The sequence below is a fragment of the Typopeltis vanoorti genome, chromosome 2, assembly GCF_054136105.1.
Source record: "Typopeltis vanoorti isolate ZY-2024b chromosome 2, IOZ_Tvanoo_1.0, whole genome shotgun sequence".
Classification (NCBI taxonomy): Eukaryota; Metazoa; Arthropoda; class Arachnida; order Uropygi; family Thelyphonidae; genus Typopeltis; species Typopeltis vanoorti.
The window spans coordinates 53,682,568-53,701,432 of record NC_143550.1 but is presented as its reverse complement, the minus strand read 5'-3'; the positions used below and the strand labels follow the sequence as shown (position 1 = coordinate 53,701,432).

Here is an 18,865-nt window from a genome sequence, read left to right as displayed (position 1 = left end):
ATAAAATATCTGGTTTCTCTACAAAAGTGATCATTATGATCGCTACAGCCATTTTGTGATATTTAACCACCAGAATAATTCCAGGCCTGTGTCAACTATTATAAAACAGTTTCTCAGACTTAACATTTCATCGCTAATTTCACGATTTTTTTCAGAATTGATCTGTTATTTGTCTGCTTCTTGATTTGATCAGATGTTATATTTCAGTCTTCATTTTAATATGTCCTCTGTTTTTTGATGCTATCTGTTCATTCTTCTGATTTTTCTAAGAACATGTATGATATAGTCTTTGCTTTTTTTTTATTTCTAACCCAGCTCGTAGATCCCAACACTGATTTGTATAATGATAGTTTACAGTTGCAGCTAATTTCTCTCTTATTCTATATAAATTCGTTCGACTAGCTTTCCACTATATTAGTGTAGCTTATTCCATTACTCTATTTCCACATTTAATTTGTTATCCACACTGAAAGTTGTGCGAAAACAGCTAAAATGCGTTAAATTATTCATATTCACGTATTCTACCATGTAAAACATTTATTGAAGATTGGTAGTAGATTTATATAAAAAGATAATGCCATCTGAGTAGAGTATAAAACTCGGCTTAATATCTCCCATTTGAATCTCGGATTTAATAAATTTTAATTTATAACATAAACCACGTAGATTATATTTGCAGGAAGATAACAGAAGTTGATATGTTCCCTTTTTAATTTTACAGGAGAGCATCATGAATGCTCTAAGGCTTATGAAAAAATCGAGTTTGTTCAAATGGAAATATTGCATTTGAAATGATTAATTAGAACACTCAAGTTGCTTACACAATCAAAAGAAAAAAACACATGAAAGGGAAAAAATAAATAAATACACAAATCTTTATTCATCACAATCCTTTTCCAATCACTTCTCCAGTTGATCAAGGTCCTTGCATGGCTACTTGTTGGTAAACTCTTGTAGAAAAACATGGCAATCTGCATACAGTAGGTTTTAAACTGATAACATATCTCGTTTTTAAGAAGATTAATCCTTAATAAGTTAGAAACAAATGCATTCGTTTTACAGCAAAATTTCTCTTTATGATTGTCTGAAATATGCTGCTCTGTTTCTATTTCGCTGGCAACAAATTTTAACATATGACAGGTGTTGAGTACAGTGGCAGGAGCTTCGTCTTCAGTGACATCATGATGGTTCACATCCTTGATCCTTGAAAGTTTGGTTTTCCTCTACGAAGTCTCACAGATGATAAAAATAGATATGTCACCATCACGCTCTGCCATCTTTTAGTTTAAGATAATGTAACAACACTTCAAGGTTGTAAAACTGAGTATTGACATGTTCTGTCATCTTCACAAGTAAAACAACTTTAACATATCAATACTAACGCCACTTCTACTTCAAATATGTTGGGTGTAGCCATACGAGGTTTTGCCATCGTATTAGGTCTTCTTGAAAGCAGCAAGATCTGCAGAAAGCTCAGAGTTTTTTTTTTTTAAGTGACATATCAACTTCTGCCATCTTTCCACAGATATATAAAAACGGAGATAGTGTAAAACACTACTTTATATCTTATTTGACATCAGCTGTCTTTCATTACATTATTATAATTCTAAACTGATTTTCAACATACATAATGGCTTTGTATTGTTCTATACAAGCTTTCTCTTTCTTTTCCTTTTTTTTTTCTTGATATTTTGTTTACAATTCCCTTTTCTTTCTTTTTTTATTTTCCTTTTGTTTCCCATTTATAAATAAACCGCTAGATTTCAGCCTATAACATTTTGGGTTTGGGATGGAAAAAAAAATTCTGAATTGCAAGTTATGTAGTGCGCAGCAGAAGAAAAAGAAAACCAGCTATTTTCAGCAAAAGAAGAACAGTAATACATTACACAAAAAGGTAATGTATTACACATAAAGAATTGTCAAAACTACTCATTCTGAAAAAAAGTGTAATATCGTATTGCCTCGCTAGGAACTCTGCTTACAAGCAATTACAGTTGCCATCAACAACTACCTTATTTCTCGGAAACTAGCAGATATAATCATCTTCAGTGGTTTCATTGTGGCACCATCTACTGGTGAAAACAAGTAAAAGTTCAAATTTTCAAGGAATGTATATAGAAACTCTACATACAACATTTGGTTTATTATCTACATTGGGGTGGGAAACTTTAACAATCAGATATCTTCACATTTGTATTTAAAAGTGTTAGTTATGATATTATAAGTAGGATTAATAATACAATTCTCCGTGATCACCTGAACACACACGCTGATGTTGTTGGTTTTGGAAAGCTTTCTTGTGTGAAACTGATATAAGAAAAAGGGAAAAAAATCAGTTAATCAGTTAAAACTTTTCAACTAAAGGTATCATATAGTGGTTGTCCAAGAACTTTTCTTCTGACCAGCCTGAGAACACACATTAACAGACACAATACTCTGCCTTCAAAGACTTAGCTACTTCAGAGGTAATTCAAACAACAACAACCCATTAATATCTCCCTAATATCTAAACGTTTCCTTGAATCTCCGTTCGTGTTCCTGTCCATCAGGTTAATTGTAAGAGCCACTCTATAAGAGAACTGGGCTGTAGAGATCGATTACAACGTCCACTATCGTAAGAAATTATTGATGATCTGCAGTGAGAAACCATGTTGGATTTCCCAGCGATCAATCAGACACACGTAAGAGGATTTCTACGGAAAAATGAACCAGTAGCACAAGGTTATCGACTTTTTGGTATTTATGCTCTGCTTACGAAGAATAGCCCCCTAATGGAAGCAAATCATTATCCAATGCAAAGGGTCATTGAACTTGCAGTCGCTTGTAAACAATAGCGTTGAAAGGATTAGTTCGGGTTTTGTCTGGTAGGAGGCTTATTTCGCGAGTAAAGACGATGTGCTACCAAAATTAGTTATTGCGTTTTATTCATGTTGCAAACTCCTCTAAATATTTCTTGCATACGGTTGAATAACCTTTATAGTTGGATACGAAATACGAGTTACTGGAGATTTATTATCGCACTTCCTGCTGAATACTTATTTAAAAAATTTGAATACCCACACATAATTCAAAACTACAATCTTAAAACGGAAAAAACATATCTTTCCGAGAATCCGTACATGACTTGACACAAAATCTTTATCAGATATAAAAAAAGAATTAGTGACACTGTCAATATCGATTTGATGCTTGAAAAATACCAACTGACGATATGTTTTTAGGCTTTCACTTAAAACGTAAAATTAACAAAACAAAATTACAATCTGACTTTTAATCTTTAGTATATAACTTCGCCAAAAATATGTGGTTTAATATTTTGATTAGATTTTTATTGTCGGAATATGTTTGGATTCAGTAATATATTTTAGTAAACAAAAAACTGATTTTAGCTGTGGCAAAGGCATAATTGTTTTGAGTTAAATCCTTGATATTAGTTCAGTACTTTTTTTTATTGTCTACCTCATGAAAAACCGATTTTTATTGTTGAAGTAAAATTATATGAACTGATTTCTTTCAAAGTAACACTTTTGGATAAATGTGCATACATTTTACAAATAAAATGCCTGTAGTGCTTTGATAAACAAAATGGAAAATATTCAATCTAAATTATAATTAAAATATTAAATGTGTATTCACTTATATTTAAGAGGATGGTCTGAAAGGTTCTCGGCCTCGCCCATAGATTGCAACACTATCGGCAAGATTGTTTTTTTCTACGTTGGTACATCTGTCATAAACATCGATGTGAAATTGCAAGTTATTCTATCAAGTAGTTTGTTTTATACAGACGTCTGAAGCAAAAGTGTTGTCTGCATCCCTTGATAAGGATAAAATTGAGTATCGTGAGGTTATAAAATTCATTGTAAAAGAAGGTTTAACGTCAAAAGAAATTCATTTGAAGTTCATTAAACTTTATGGGCACTCTTCTCCATCGTTTTCGACAATTAAGAAATGGGCTGCCGATTCAACCGTATGCTGCTAAATGTGGCCGTACCAGCCTTGAAGATGATCCACATGAAGGACGTCCAAAAAGTGTAACAACACTTTTTGGGCGTCCTTCATGTGGATCATCTGTGCACTTGATCAACAGAAATCGTTGATCAAGTGCACAATATGGCATTGGGTGACTGGCGAGTCAAAGTGCGTGAACTTGCTGAGCCTATAGGCATTTCAAAAGAACGTGTAGGATATATTTTACATGAAGAATTGCAAATGAAAAAGCTGTGCGCAAGATGAATTGCTCACAGCAGATCAAAAACGCACTCGCATGAAAATCTCTGAACAGTTCTTGAAGCATTTTAACAAGAATAAAACTGATTTTGTGCGTCGATTTATTACTATGGATGGGACTTGGATTTACCATTACACAGCAGAATCCAAACAGCAGTCAAAACAGTGGAAAGAAGCCGGTTGTTCAGCGCCAAAGAAGACAAAGTTGGTTCCATCAGCAGGATAGGTCATGGCAACGGTGTTTTGGGATCTAAAGGCACTTTATTTATGAATTTTCTTGAAAGGGATAAAATAATAACCGTGGAATATTATTCCGATCTTTTAACCACTAGACGAAAACATTCGTGAGAAAAGACCAGGTTTGCAGAAGAAAAAAAATCATCTTTCATCGGGGCAATGCATCTGCCCACGAAGGTGTTTTGGCAATGGGAAAATTAAGGGATCTGTACCATGAATTGTTGGAACATCCACTCTATTCCTCAGATTTGGCTCCCTTTGATTTCTATCTCTTTCCAAAACTAAAACTCTTCCGCGCTGGTCAGCGTTTTTCTTCGAATCAAGAGGTGATTGCAGCTGTAGAGGGGTATTTTGCAGATTGTACTGAGAACCACTACAGAGACAGGATAATGGCGCTGGAACATCGCTGGAATAAATATATTAGTCGTAAAGGAGATTATGTTGAAAAATAAAAATAATTTTTAAATTATAAATTATTTGTTTTCATTGTTAGGATGAGAACTTTTCAGACCACCCTCGTATGGTTATATTTTATATGAATCTCATTCACAATTGGTTATAAATCGTTAACATTACTACAGTAGATAGCATAAGGATTAAATAATGCCAAATCTTTCCGATACTCATAAGCGATTGAAACAAATTATTTTAAAAAAAGCAGGAAAGAGCATCATATTCAAAGAAATCTACATTTTGATTCCTTGCGAAAGCAACTTTTATCCAAATCTGCTTCTACTGTTTGTGGGATACTACTCTAAACTAGGTGAACCTCTATTGCATCTGCAGTTGGGTTCCATCATTACTTATTGACATACTTTTTCAACACCTTCTTGATTTTTACTTTGTCTTCTGCATTGATGATTGAAATAAATCTATTATTCGTATTAAGGTTATTCAGCACCTCCTCTGATCTTTTGCTAGAAAAAGATTAGAAAAAGTCTAAAATGGTGAATATCTGCATTTTCCAAGATTGTTTGACGATAAGTTTCAAAGGCAAATTATGCGCTCCCAGATACCTAAGAGTTCTCTTCTTTCACTCGCTTCATTTAAGTGAATATCCAATTCTCAGTTGCAATGATGAACCTCTAGAATCAATAAAACATTTTGATATCTATTTCCTCTTCTTAAATATTCATCTCCAAACTATTCTTCAGTAGTCATGGAACATTTTCATAAACCTGAGTTTATTTATTTATTCGTATGGGATTCCCCCGTTCCTCTACCGTCCCTTAGGACTGGTTGAGCTCTCCTAGTGAGCGATTAAGTATGTATTTATGACTGTAGATCCGTCTGTGTGTTCACGGGCTGGTTTGCCTGTTCTGAGGAACGAACCCCCCCCCCAAAAAAAAGAAAAACGGGTGAAAACAAAAACCCTATCTCCGTATGAGACCGAGTGATAAAAAGGAATTAATAATTTTAATGTAAAAAATGTGCACTCTCCGAATATAATTTAACGTTGATACTTTTCTTCTCTCTCTCTCTTCAACCTTCAATCGAACTAGAGTGTTGCAAAATAGACTGAACAGCTATATTTATGATCTGCAAAGGAGGAAAAGGAAGTTAAATGCTAGATTACTCCATGGTGGTTGCCATCAGGGTAAATGGATAAACGGTTCGTAGACTGAAATTGTTACTTTAGGAACGAGCAGTTCAGAAACCAAAAAATAAGTAATATAGACAATTAAGAATTAGTTGTGCAGGATATGCCTATTATTCAGTAAATATTCATGATATTTATAATACCTTTCTATTGCATCATTAAATAATATTATAACGCGGTTCCTTTCCTTTTAAATTACGACAAACGTCTTTGAAATACCTTCTTGCACAAAACTTCTACGCAGTTGGAATTTTAATTACAAACTTTTTTATAACTGGAATGCTTCCCATGCCGTATTTTTCTTTTTCATTTTTTGTACCTTTTTTTTAGAATCTCCTCCACTCCACAGCTCTGCCAGAATACAAGACAGCAGCCATTAAAAAGTCCAGGTTCATCCTTTCTCATTATGGTGTCTTTAAAACGTGCTGGGATTGGTTAATACTGGTAGCTACATTTTACGTTGCAATAGTTGTACCATACAGCGCTACTTTCAGGGATGCTAACGAGAGACCATCGCTAAACAAGACAATCATCACAGACGTCATAATGGAATCCGTTTTCATCATCGGTAAGAAGCAGCCGAGTATTTAAAAAAAATAATAAAAATAAATGAAATTAAAATTCTTATATGAATTTCTACTTTCTTTGTTTAGAAACAGTTTTTTAATACATAGCTATATCTCAACAAGCACACACACACACACACACACACACACACACACACACACACACACACACACACACACACACACACACACACACACACACACACACACACACACACACACACACACACACACACACACACACACACACACACACACACACACACACACACACACTTAGAAAAAATTGTCGACTACCGAAGTGTTCATGAATTCCTTGGCTGGATATAGAAGGATGCAGACAATATTTCTATCTAAAATTCTCCTCTTTCGATCGTTAACTACTTGGAGTATCTGTTATATGCAGCTTTGGTTTATATATTTTTTCTTTGTCCATATTTTTCAAGAAATAAAGACCGGGAATCTAAAAAATCCTCATCTACTATATGATAGTATTTTGTCCTTTTTAAAAATTGTGTCCTTTTTGTCCTTAGCTCAAAAATATATTTAACGTGTTTTCACAAAAGGACTTAGAGTGTGTACTCAAAAATTAGACGGCACATAGAAAGAAAAAAAAGTTTGGCCTAGACATGTTAACCGTAATTTAAGCAATGAAATAAAAACATAATCAGACTAGAATACTATGTTTATGAAAAAATAAAAAATAATTGAGTTCAGAAATGAAACAATTCTAGGTAATTGAGCTAGTACAGAGTATTTTTATCTTTTGACCACTTATGTACATAATGTTAAAAATTCTGTCTAGTTGTTGACTATTAAGATTTATAAGACCTTGACTCGCGAGAGAAGGTAAACAAATCCAAAAAAGGTTAGGACTCCATCTTCATTATATTGCTTACTAAAGAGATCAAGGTAGAGAGAGAGCCTTAGCACAACCTCCTGCATCGATCCGATGTCTGTGTTGTCGCTATGTGCTTCGTTAATTAAGTCTTTTACCACCTATCGATGACATGGCATTCTTACGTCAGTAAAAGAAGTTGAAAAATGCAGGTAAATATAATTCAGCACAATACTCAGCCTTGTTAAGCGGAGTGCTGCTATATATAACTCAGACGTCTTCTTAATTACTTGGTTTTGATGTGGAGAAATATAATTTTCCAGGTGAGAAGAAGAAGATCTAATTTCGTTCGTTGATTATATTAGGATATTACACGAGCTATCACGTGCAGCGTCTGCATTAGCTACTGATTAACACCTGCAGCTCCCCCATTTGCGCGGAACCTTTTCGCTATTTTTGTCGTTAGTTAGAAGCGAAATAAATCATCAGGATGACTTTGAAAAGTTAGAAATAATTAAGTGTAAGTTGAGCATCTCGATAATGGTACGTCATCAAGAAGGAGCCTCATGTTACAAGCTCATAGAAAATCAGAAGTGTTTCAATTGTTTCCATATTTAGATTTTCTTTACCAGAAAAACTGATAATAGCAAAATGCCTTACGGGTATCACCTCAGCCCTTCTTCACAAAATAAAGGTTCTTTACGTGGTGAGTTATATCTCTTAAACAGCTTGACGAATACTCTAAAATCATATCTATAAAAATAGTAAGTTATATGTAATGATACTTATAAATATTTTTTTTAAATGTTCTGTTAGTGGCATGCATGATATTCTGTTAGTAAATCATTGAGAAATAACTGATAGTACTAGTGTGCAAAATACGTCACTAAAAAAAGAAATAAAGAAGAAAAAAATGGAAAAATACTTTCTCCTCACTGATAGTGCATTTGTGAATGATAAATGTAGTATTTTTCTTTCTTTTTTTGAAAATTATGAAATACAGTTATCGAAACTAAGAATAGAAAAATTATGAAAACCATTGCACACCATATAAAAAATATGAAAACATTTCATGTATCTCCTACACATACTGGCTACTGCATTAGAAACTTTTCAAGTGTTGGAGCTCCTTTAGCGACCACCAATACCGATCATTTTCAGTTCCCTGCACATTGTTCGGTGAGATATGGGTCGAAAACAAGTGACCGAAGCATTTAATGGTTCATTAAATGCTTCGGTCACTTGCTGCCCACAGGAAGTTCTGTTTGTCCTTATAAGCCTTCTCAGACGATGGCGATATCGTTCCTGACAGACTCTCTTAGGACCACAATTACACCTCCTATTTTTCCACTTATGTTTTTCAAAATCGTGGCTCCAGCCAGACGGGCACCCATACTTATCCCGTTTTCGAACTCGGAAAGATCCTTTGTTTTTTCCCATTATGATCAGCACTACGGATGATTACTGACTAGCAGCACTCTTAAATAGTTGCCTAGAACACGTGGTGAAGCACGTGAGCAAGTATTTTGCATACACGCTCTAAGTGACGTTTACGTATATCTGCAAAAAGGGTTCTAATTCAGTGGTTATGATTTAAGGAAATAACGGTGCAAAGGCTAAAGTGGCGAGCACAACATTCAGCTCTTGCTTCTATAAACCTTTGTAAAGAGTTAGAACGTAGGCTGAGATAAAACGATCCTTTAAATGGAAGAATGGGAAAGGATATTGCAGTCCATTGTTCAATATTTAATAGACAGTCCTCTCAAAAAAGAGTCGGGGCCAAAAGTGGGACAAATAAATTTTGATAAGTGTGTAAATAAGACGTTTATTAACACCCAGTTGTCGAAATAACTTCTTCAACATGGTATATACTTTTTACACTGAATTTATTTCGTCGTCCTCACTTTCATGTTTATAGTCCCTCTCTCTCCCGGAAGTTCCTCTTTATTTTTTCATCTAGTAAAACTTCCTATGTTGTCATCACGAACACGTGCATTCAGATTCGTGGTAGTCTTTAACAAACCATTATTCTAACATTTAGTTAACATCATTATTTGTTGACGTATCAGTAAATATCTCTCTGTTTAATAACTCAGTCCTTCGCATATATCATGCATTAGAGCTTGGTGTATTATTTGCTGAATTCTTAAAGTTATTTACACATAGTTATTTACGATAGCCAAAGGGCATTTTTCAATTTCGGATATATATTTTCTTGTCTTCCTATTCAGCCCTTCAATCTTACGAGTGACAGGTAGCATCTTCAATTTTTCTTTCGCTCTAACCCACATATCGAGCACGCCAGCAAAGGTCTTGGATCCTATAAATTATGCAGCGATAGAAGTGTGTAAGCGCTGACAGATTGTCCATTTTCCATGAATATCCTAAGACCGTGCATAAAAGTAATCATTATTCTCTGTGGCACTGAAAGACCCGGAAGTAGCAATTGTTTTGCTCCAGAAATTTTCGTAGCTTGCTTTATTAATGATCCCGGAAATATTGAACCGGCATCATTATCTAAACACCATTACTAACACTAAACGGCAGTCGATGAATAGGACGCCCCCTGTAACTTTATGCTGTTAAAGAAGAGACCGCTGCATACTAACGAGCTAGCAGATGAATGAAAAAGGGGCTTCCATGGTGTAAGCACCGAATGCGATTTACTGTTAAATGTGGAAGCGAAAACAAATTGGGCTTGGTGTAATGACAACGGATGGGCCAAATGTACAATGCGCTACAGTTCTCTGTTTAGCAATAGTTAACAGAAAAGGCCTATCAAGAGGGAAAAAAAAGCAGTAAGCATAAATTGGTTTCTTTCCACATATCGCTTATAAGAAAATCGAATTGATACTATCATTGAGGCAGTCATTCATTTGCAACTAAAATGTTTGTTTATGATCAACATGTATACTACTTTGTAAATTAAAAAAATGAGATTTATGAGTCAGAGGTGAAACTACAAACGCGTCTAATGTGAACCAGTCCAATAAAACTAAAAAAAAAAAATATATTATTATTATTTACACCAATCTCTTCGGAAAACTGAAAACAGGCTTTCCCGTTCATGGAGTGTTTAATTCATTAAAGATTCATTGAAATAAGAAGTTCCCTTATTAAAATTTTATATATAAAAAAATACAGCAGTGTTTTGGTTTTGGGTTTCGCTTCTAAATGAGAAAAAGTTTATTCTAGTTCGTTCTCTAGCATGAGTGCAACAGCAAGGATCGCATAACAACGTTGTATACTTTCTTCTCACATTTTGGTTGCTTCGATGTTAACATTATATCTGTTAACTGCATATTTCCTTGTAGCCGATTTGCTTATTTTGGGAAATGAAAAACCAAGTTACACGCAGGGGAAGCACCCTGTCACCTTCATATGAGACCAACAAACTCAGTCTAAGTTGCATCATCCGTTAAAAAGGTTCTTCGCGTCCAAAGGATTATAATTCGTCTTTCTATAGCCAGTATACCATTTATTAACAGGCACGTGTTTATTATTATTATTATTATTATTATTATTATTATTATTATTATTATTATTATTATTATTATTATTATTATTATTATTATTAAACTCATGAAATCTTTAACTTTTCGTTACTATGTGACATGAATAGTATGGTCTTATGATACCCTGAGTGCAAACGACAGTTGCAAAATGAAGTTTGCCATCCTCCTATAAAAACGATAGCTGTCTAGAAAAGTACAAAGGATACTTTTGATCTGATGCCCCTTTTGTTGTACTTTATAAAAAAAAGTATAATTTTTTCAGCTATCTAAATGACACACACACACACACACACACACACACACACACACACACACACACACACACACACACACACACACAAACTACTAAATACTCAAAACAACCGGCACAAAAAAAAAACTTAACTCTATGATACGCGTAACACTTGACAGATAGAAGAGCTACGATTTTGAATCCTCATGACATTCAAATGCCTCTCTTATGTGCAGTTGCCGCAGTTCTGCATCCAATCGCGCTGCCACACCCTCCTAAACAATCCGGAGTTTAGAAAAAAATCGATATTCTTGTAGTATGTGTTATGTAGGACAAACCAGCTGCTCTAGAGAAGTCTGCATAGAAGCTTTCAGAGCTGTCAAGAAGAAAAAGAATATGTCAGACTCTGCACAACAGAAGCAGATATTCAAGTGATTGACAACAAACTGAGATGGAGTACGTCAGCTTCAATAGTTCAAGGAGGCTTCCAGAACGTTGCATAACTATAATATAGTTTAACAAAAATCAAGGTTGTGTATTATGTGATGTCTGCCCTCTTTCATTAAACCACGCAGAACCAAGATATGATGGATGTGGAGCATTTCGAAATTACAATACCACACGTGAATGATATAACGTACACCTGCAAATACTTTTTAAAATTTTCTAACTGTTCCATTCTATTCGGACGTTTAAATGTTATAGATTTTCTATAATTATAATATTATAATTATATATAATTATATACGTTTTAATCCTCTGAAGAAGTGTAACATAAGGAACGCGAAACTAATAGAACAATGAAAAAGAAAATTGTATATTTTTATGTGGCTCATTCCGGAATACCATCCAAATCTTTGCTCGTAAACCACAGAAGTTCTCTAGAAAAGATATTTTTAGACAAAGCAAGTAAAACACCTCACTCGGTTGAATGAAAAGACTAATAGTGGTGTCGGTTGTTGGGGTCCTTCCATCCATGAGTCTATTTCGGATAGATTGCCGAAATTAAGAATTCTTACGTTATCCTAAGCAACTTAAAGAACTACAATTCCTTATTTGGTCCTAATGGGTTGAACGTTGCTAACTATAGAGATGTCTCCAAAAGAGAGGAAGGAGAATAAAGATGTATTTGAAGGATCACGAATAAGAAGAATGGATTGATGGAAAAAGAAGAATCGCATTGTTGGCGTTTGAATACTGAACTACAGCAAGGCGAGTATCGGAAGTAATTATCATTGCAATGCAATTATCAGTGACGGTTATTTAGAAGAGTTACTGAAGGATCACTGATGTGACTCTTAATATATAACCTCGAAAAGAAAACGGCAATTCATTATGCGCAATTGTATTACGTCTAAGTTTGTTATTACAGTTGAATTTCGTCATTATTCAAATTGGATTAATTTTTTTCACTCTTTTTCTTCTTTCCTCTCTCCTTTCCCAAACATGTAGATATCATCCTTAACTTCCGCACCACCTATGTCAATAGGAAAGGAGAAGTGGTCTCCAAGCCGAAATCTATCGCCATTAACTATGTCCGGGGATGGTTTGTGGTCGATCTTTTAGCTGCCTTGCCTTTTGACCTCCTGTATGCTGCAAATCTGTACAGTAGGGTAAGTTGTATGACATCATCATTAATCAGCTGAATTCTTAATATTAGTAAGTGCTGCTTCGCTGTGTGTAGGAAGCCTGCTCGCTCATTCGAATAAAAATATAATTCAGGTGACAGGCTCATCCATTCTTTTGTTCATAAGAAAAGGCATCGCGATCCTAAACGTGATATCGCTTCTTCTGAACAAAAAAACTAAAAAAACAACAAAGTGATTGGTTTTTGTTTGCATTTTAAATTCAAAATTCAAAAAAATAAAGGAATACTTACTTAACTTTTGTGAGAAGTGATTTATATAGAATTTTAACATATTATAAACAATTTTAAGGAATATAAAATATAAGATCAATGTTTTCCGGTTAGAAAAACAATAATGTGCAGATCATCTTAGATATTTATCTTATATACATCCAGGGAATGGCAAAAGGTAAGAGAGAGGAGTCCCATAAAATCAATACTAATATAGAATTTTGTTCCTTTTCGTCTTGTTCCTTTTCGTTTTGTTCCTTTTGTTCCTTTCCTTTACTCAAGAAAATCAAATGGAGATTTTAATCCTTAAATTTTCGAAAAATAGTGTAATAAGTTTGTTTTGGTTCCTGTTGGCCATCATAGTTGTCCAGCATGATATTGTTGCACGATAGGGAATCATTTTATGTGCTGCTCTTGTAAAACAAAATTGGTTTAAAACCATTCGTCATCCCAACTTACAATGGCATCGCTATAATTTCTGCTAATGTACAATGCTTCCTTTCAGTTTTGATCCACTTAAAGGAGAAATAACCTAATATTAATTCTCTATTATCAGGACGCTTTCTTCATGAATAAAAAGTGGTTTAATAACTTCTTAATATAATTATTAAGATGTCTGGTAATATAGTTCACTACGACATCCAATCCACCAGTGAGTGCATGGAATGTGATATCGCTATACGCCCACGATATTGGCGCGTTTCCACATTTCATTGTTATGAAATTTTCTAGTTCAAATTCCGTTTAGGACAGGGCGAACCTTTGTGAGGAAAAGCAAGATTCTTCGTTCCAGACACTCGGTTTTTGGAACGAAGTTTTTTTCATCGCACAAAACATACAAAACAAAGGGAAGAATACAGTACCATACGTTTATTCGTAAATGCACACATTTCTCTGGTCTTCTTATGATATGCCTCAAAATTTCGTCCATCATTCGCATCCGAGTCTATTTTGTTTAATTAAAATGATACTGGAAATGATTTGGGCATTATAGGAGAAGAACAATATTTCGGAAATAAAAATATGGAACAATTTTAATAAATAAAACTGATACAATGCAGAAAACAAAATCACTGGGATGGACAACCTGTGCCAATATGGCAAAGCAGCGACAATGCTCGCAGACTGACCTCCATTTTACTGGAGGGAGGTCAGTCTAGAAGGTATATTAGAACGTATATTTCTTAATTTAAGATACCGAGAAATTATATACTTGGTTTAATCCTTCATCCAAGTGTAAGCAAACAAAGTTTGCGCCTGAAATATCTTTCACAACTGGGGAAACTCGTGGCAAAGGAGGTGGTATAACTTCTCATCACTTGCCTCAGTATCCCATAATGCAAAGCACATCTCCTTGCGGACATGTATAATGCTATGCATTATGGGAAGGGTCACTACCCAGACCGATTTCCATATTTATTGAGGTCTCATCAGTGGGATCCAGACCCAGAGGTGATACCAAGGTTGAAGTAATGCAGAAGTCATATTTTTATATACGAGTGACTCTTTCCATAATGCATAGCATTATACATGTCCGCAAGAAGATGTGCTTTGCATTATGGGATACTAAAGCAAGTCATGTGAAGTCATACCACCTTTACCACGGGGTGTCGCAGTCCTGAAAATACTTCAAGGCGCAAACTTTGTTTGTTTACACTTGGATAAAGAATTAAACCAAGTATATAATTTCCTGGTATCTTTAATTTATAGTATAACCAAGTGGAAAAACTTTCAAACTAATATATTTCTCTAGTCAAGTGCAGTAGAATGAGAAGAAAAAAAAAGATTGAAGAATATACAGAATGTGCTTCTTGGAGGAAAATACTTAAAAAAAAAACTGCAAATAATCCATGTTTAGCTACCAAATTGGAAATCTAAGGTCCAAAATCACATCTACTCACCTCTTTCTGCAATACAAAAATCTGACACAAATGGCTTAAAGAAGACAACAATAGCATGTCGGAGGGTAACCACAAGATACAATAATATATTAAAGTGTAAAAAAAAAAAGAGAGAGAAGGAAATCAGCAAAATACGTGCAGTGTCTCCCATTCATATAGAGCTAATACATAAATACACTATAAGCGTCCGCCCCCTCCCTGGGCGCTCGCGCACGCGCGCGCGCACACACACACACACACACACACACACACACACACACACACACACACACACACACACACACACACACACACACACACACACACACACACACATTTAGAGCTAACACCTAACACTGTGATAATGATAAATTATAATAATAATTTTGATGTGAAAAATTAAAATTGAAATATTGATTTTAAAGATAGAATATTCATGTTTACTGTATCTGTTGCACAAATCTCGGATTTTATTATTTAATTAAGGAAAAATTGTTACTTATATTATGAAGAGTTCAGTTTTCAGAATGAAATAAGATATTTTTTATCTTAATTCAGTAAAGTGAGTAAAAGTTTTCTTCAATTATGTTGTTTTTTTTTTTCCAGAACACATTGATGCACCTTCTCAAGCTAACTCGACTCCTTAGGCTGGCTCGACTTCTTCAGAAGATGGACCGGTATTCACAGTACAGCGCAATCATTCTTACCTTGCTCATGCTCATGTTCTCCTTAGTAGCTCACTGGTTAGCCTGTCTTTGGTATGTCATAGCGCTCGAGGAAATTGATGCCAACCCAATTAACTGGGATGTGGGTAAGTCTAATATGTAGGTATCGTGCATCTCATAACATTACATGCATAACACTCTGTCAATACTCAGTGTTGTATTTAGTTGTTGCGATCGGTAATCCATTTAGTGTCTATTGGGAAAAGATGGCAACATAATTAACGGAATACAAGAGAGAGGAAGATTAGAATTACCGTACTTTGCTTAGTTCACCCAATGCGGAGTTGCAGACAGAATCCAGATTAGTACATTTGCTCATTTGAACAATGTTCTAATCTCCATAAACGGATAAACAGGCTCATAAAGGCAACGTTTTGTGGATCGAAGAGCAGGAGTGACCAGGGATCTCAATAGCGTGTTGTCCATTTGTTAGAAGGCTGGACTATACAGTTGTGACATAAAACTACTAGCTTGAACTAAGATGATCAGGGCGTTGAAATTTCAGTTTAATCTTTAAGCCACGACCTCTGAGTACAAAAGTTTTTCGTTTTATTAAATCACAGACGGCGCATTACCTAAGTAGGAATTGTTTTCGTCATGGTAAGCATTAATTCTCTCCATCAAAAAAAAAAAAAAAAAAGGCCAGAATCAGTTCATTGGAAACACGTGAATTATTTATTTAATGACAAGCACTAATGATAGCTTCGGTTTACAAGAGTTAAAAGAAAATAGTTTGGGTAATAATTAATGAGTACTAGCACTTCTCTAAAAATGCTTAGCATGCATTAATTTTAATTAAAAGACGTGCGATACATTCATTATCTTGATTAATAATAAACGAAAAAAGAAAAGTCACCACATTCATTACATTTGCCAATTAAGAAAACAATAAAACTTTTAAAAGTCATTAAGAAAACCTTTCTCTATGAATAAGATCACACTCACCTTGAGTTTAAAGATTGTGAACTTTATGATGTTAGCCTCCAGGATAGTGGTGTGCCCTCTCTCTCTCTATCTATCTATGTGTGTGTGTGTGTGTGTGTGTGTGTGTGTGTGTGTGTGTGTGTGTGTGTGTGTGTGTGTGTGTGTGTGTGTGTGTGTGTGTGTGTGTGTGTGTGTGTGTGTGTGTGTGTGTGTGTACACCTAGAGAGAGAGAGAAAGATGAGTTTTATTCAAACTACTCTTAAGAGCATCTGCTCGAAAACCGTTACTGGATGAAAAATGAAAACCATTCCAGCTTCAAAGTTTTAAAAATTAGTTTATGAAATTATCGAAGTATTTATCAAACCTTTTTGATTATCTTAATTATTCACTAAAATAATAAGAAAACCGCAGAAGAAATGGTGTTATAATGCAAACGAAACATTAACAAGCTATCCTTAACAATTTATGTTAATAAACCAATTGACATAAATCAACGCGTCGTGAGTTTTTTTAAACTTTGAAACTTTGTTAAACGTTTTAAAAGCACAAATATTTGGAGTGAAATTTCGAATGTCCCCCTTCTTCTTTCTGCCTAAAAGTCCTCTTGTGGCAATATCCTCCATTGGTAGTCGCACTTCATGTAAATGTCACAGCAGCTAATTGGATCATCTTCTTGTCAGCATATATATATGAAAGGCGGAAAATCCGTTTCATTAGAATTGACCATCTTTTTCCCCTAAGCACATTTCCAATTAGGAAACGTTTAGGAAACGGAGTTTCTGTAATGATTTTATTAACTTCAAAAGCTGTGGGACACTTTCGAAGGTTCATTCACTTCCACGTGGCACTCATTTCTGTGTGAAATTCTATCTAGAAAACACCAGAGGTCTTATCTTTTGATCCATACAGAGAACTAATTAGCGCGTCACGATTTTTTTTTCGTCTTCTTCGGCCACATGCAGCCCTTCTAACACTGTTGCACTAATTAATTGGAAAACTGCCTTGCTTGGTAACCGATTCGTTCATGTATGCACGCATCATTAGTAAACTGTTAGATTTTGAGACAAAAACAAACTCTAATGCCGTCTTCTCATCTATCCGTTATTTTCTTTAATTAAGCGCATGCGTTAATTTTTATACAGCAAAGCTGAAAGACAATATATACAGAGAGAGAGAGAGAGAGAGAGAGAGAGAGAGAGAGAGAGAGAGAGAGAGAGAGAGAGAGACTATAAGGTCAACACAAGTAATTCTGTAGCTTTCTTCCTTTTGGTCTTCTAGAGCAGGATAAGAAATATTAAAAAATAAAAAAGAACAACAACAAAAATCCTTATCCTGCTCAATAATAATGTGCTATAGGTTTTTACCGCATCTCATAAACCCAGTCTCACATTTAAAAAAATAATAAAATTAAATTAAATTAAGGAAAGGAAGTTTTAAAAAATACTATACTTTTCATCATTTCTAAAGGAGTTAAAGAAGTAATAATTCTCATTTATTGCAAAAAGTTCTGCGCAATAGTTTACATTGTAAATATCATCATGAAAGTAGCGTAATAGTGTGTGACAAACAACAAAACGAACACTGCCATCCAGAACCACACGAGAAAAAAAAAACTGTTAATAATATATTGTATTCATCAAATCATGCTCTAGTTCAGTGTTTCCCAACCTTTTTGATATCTCGGGCCCTCTGTAGCGAATGTTAATTCATCGCGGCTCCCATAAAATCCAAAATGGAATTTTTTTATATTTTACATATCATAAAAATGAAGTAATAAATTACAATTTTTAAATGTGTCATTTATGACAATGCAATACTGTTATAAATGGAGATATTCGGAAGAATTTGAACATATCAGTTAGGCCAGGTGTGAACAACAGGTGTGAGCAACATGATAAAATAAAGTTTAATGAAAATAAACTATCCCGCGGACGCCCTTTGAATTACTTTCGTACCCCCGGACCACAGATTGGGAAACACTGCTCTAGTTGATGACAGATTCATTCTTCGTATGACGTAATAATAAACTGGAGACTTGAATCAACACCTTACGGATTGTATAACATGCCAAATGCCTGATCCAACCATTGCTAACGTACTGTAGGTTTGAACCTTTTTTAAGAGAAAGTGCTATATGAAAAAAAGTAAATACTCATAAATTTTCATCAGGTGAATAAAAATATTTACCATTTAAAACCATGATAAATATGGGATAGTTTAGTGAAGATATGGCAAACGTATTTATCAGAATGAGAATGGT

General features: G+C 34.6%; 1 protein-coding gene across 1 annotated transcript in view; it reads left to right on the top strand.

The window, feature by feature from the left end:
* Window positions 1–18,865, top strand: part of LOC150109017 (voltage-gated delayed rectifier potassium channel KCNH8-like) — a 105,185-nt gene that overhangs the window by 71,159 nt on the left and 15,161 nt on the right. Inside the window, exons 6-8 of the mRNA XM_090401482.1 lie at window positions 6,398–6,635; window positions 12,671–12,831; window positions 15,563–15,767. Coding sequence (XP_090257608.1) covers window positions 6,398–6,635; window positions 12,671–12,831; window positions 15,563–15,767 — 604 coding nt within the window. The remainder of the gene's footprint in view (window positions 1–6,397; window positions 6,636–12,670; window positions 12,832–15,562; window positions 15,768–18,865) is intronic.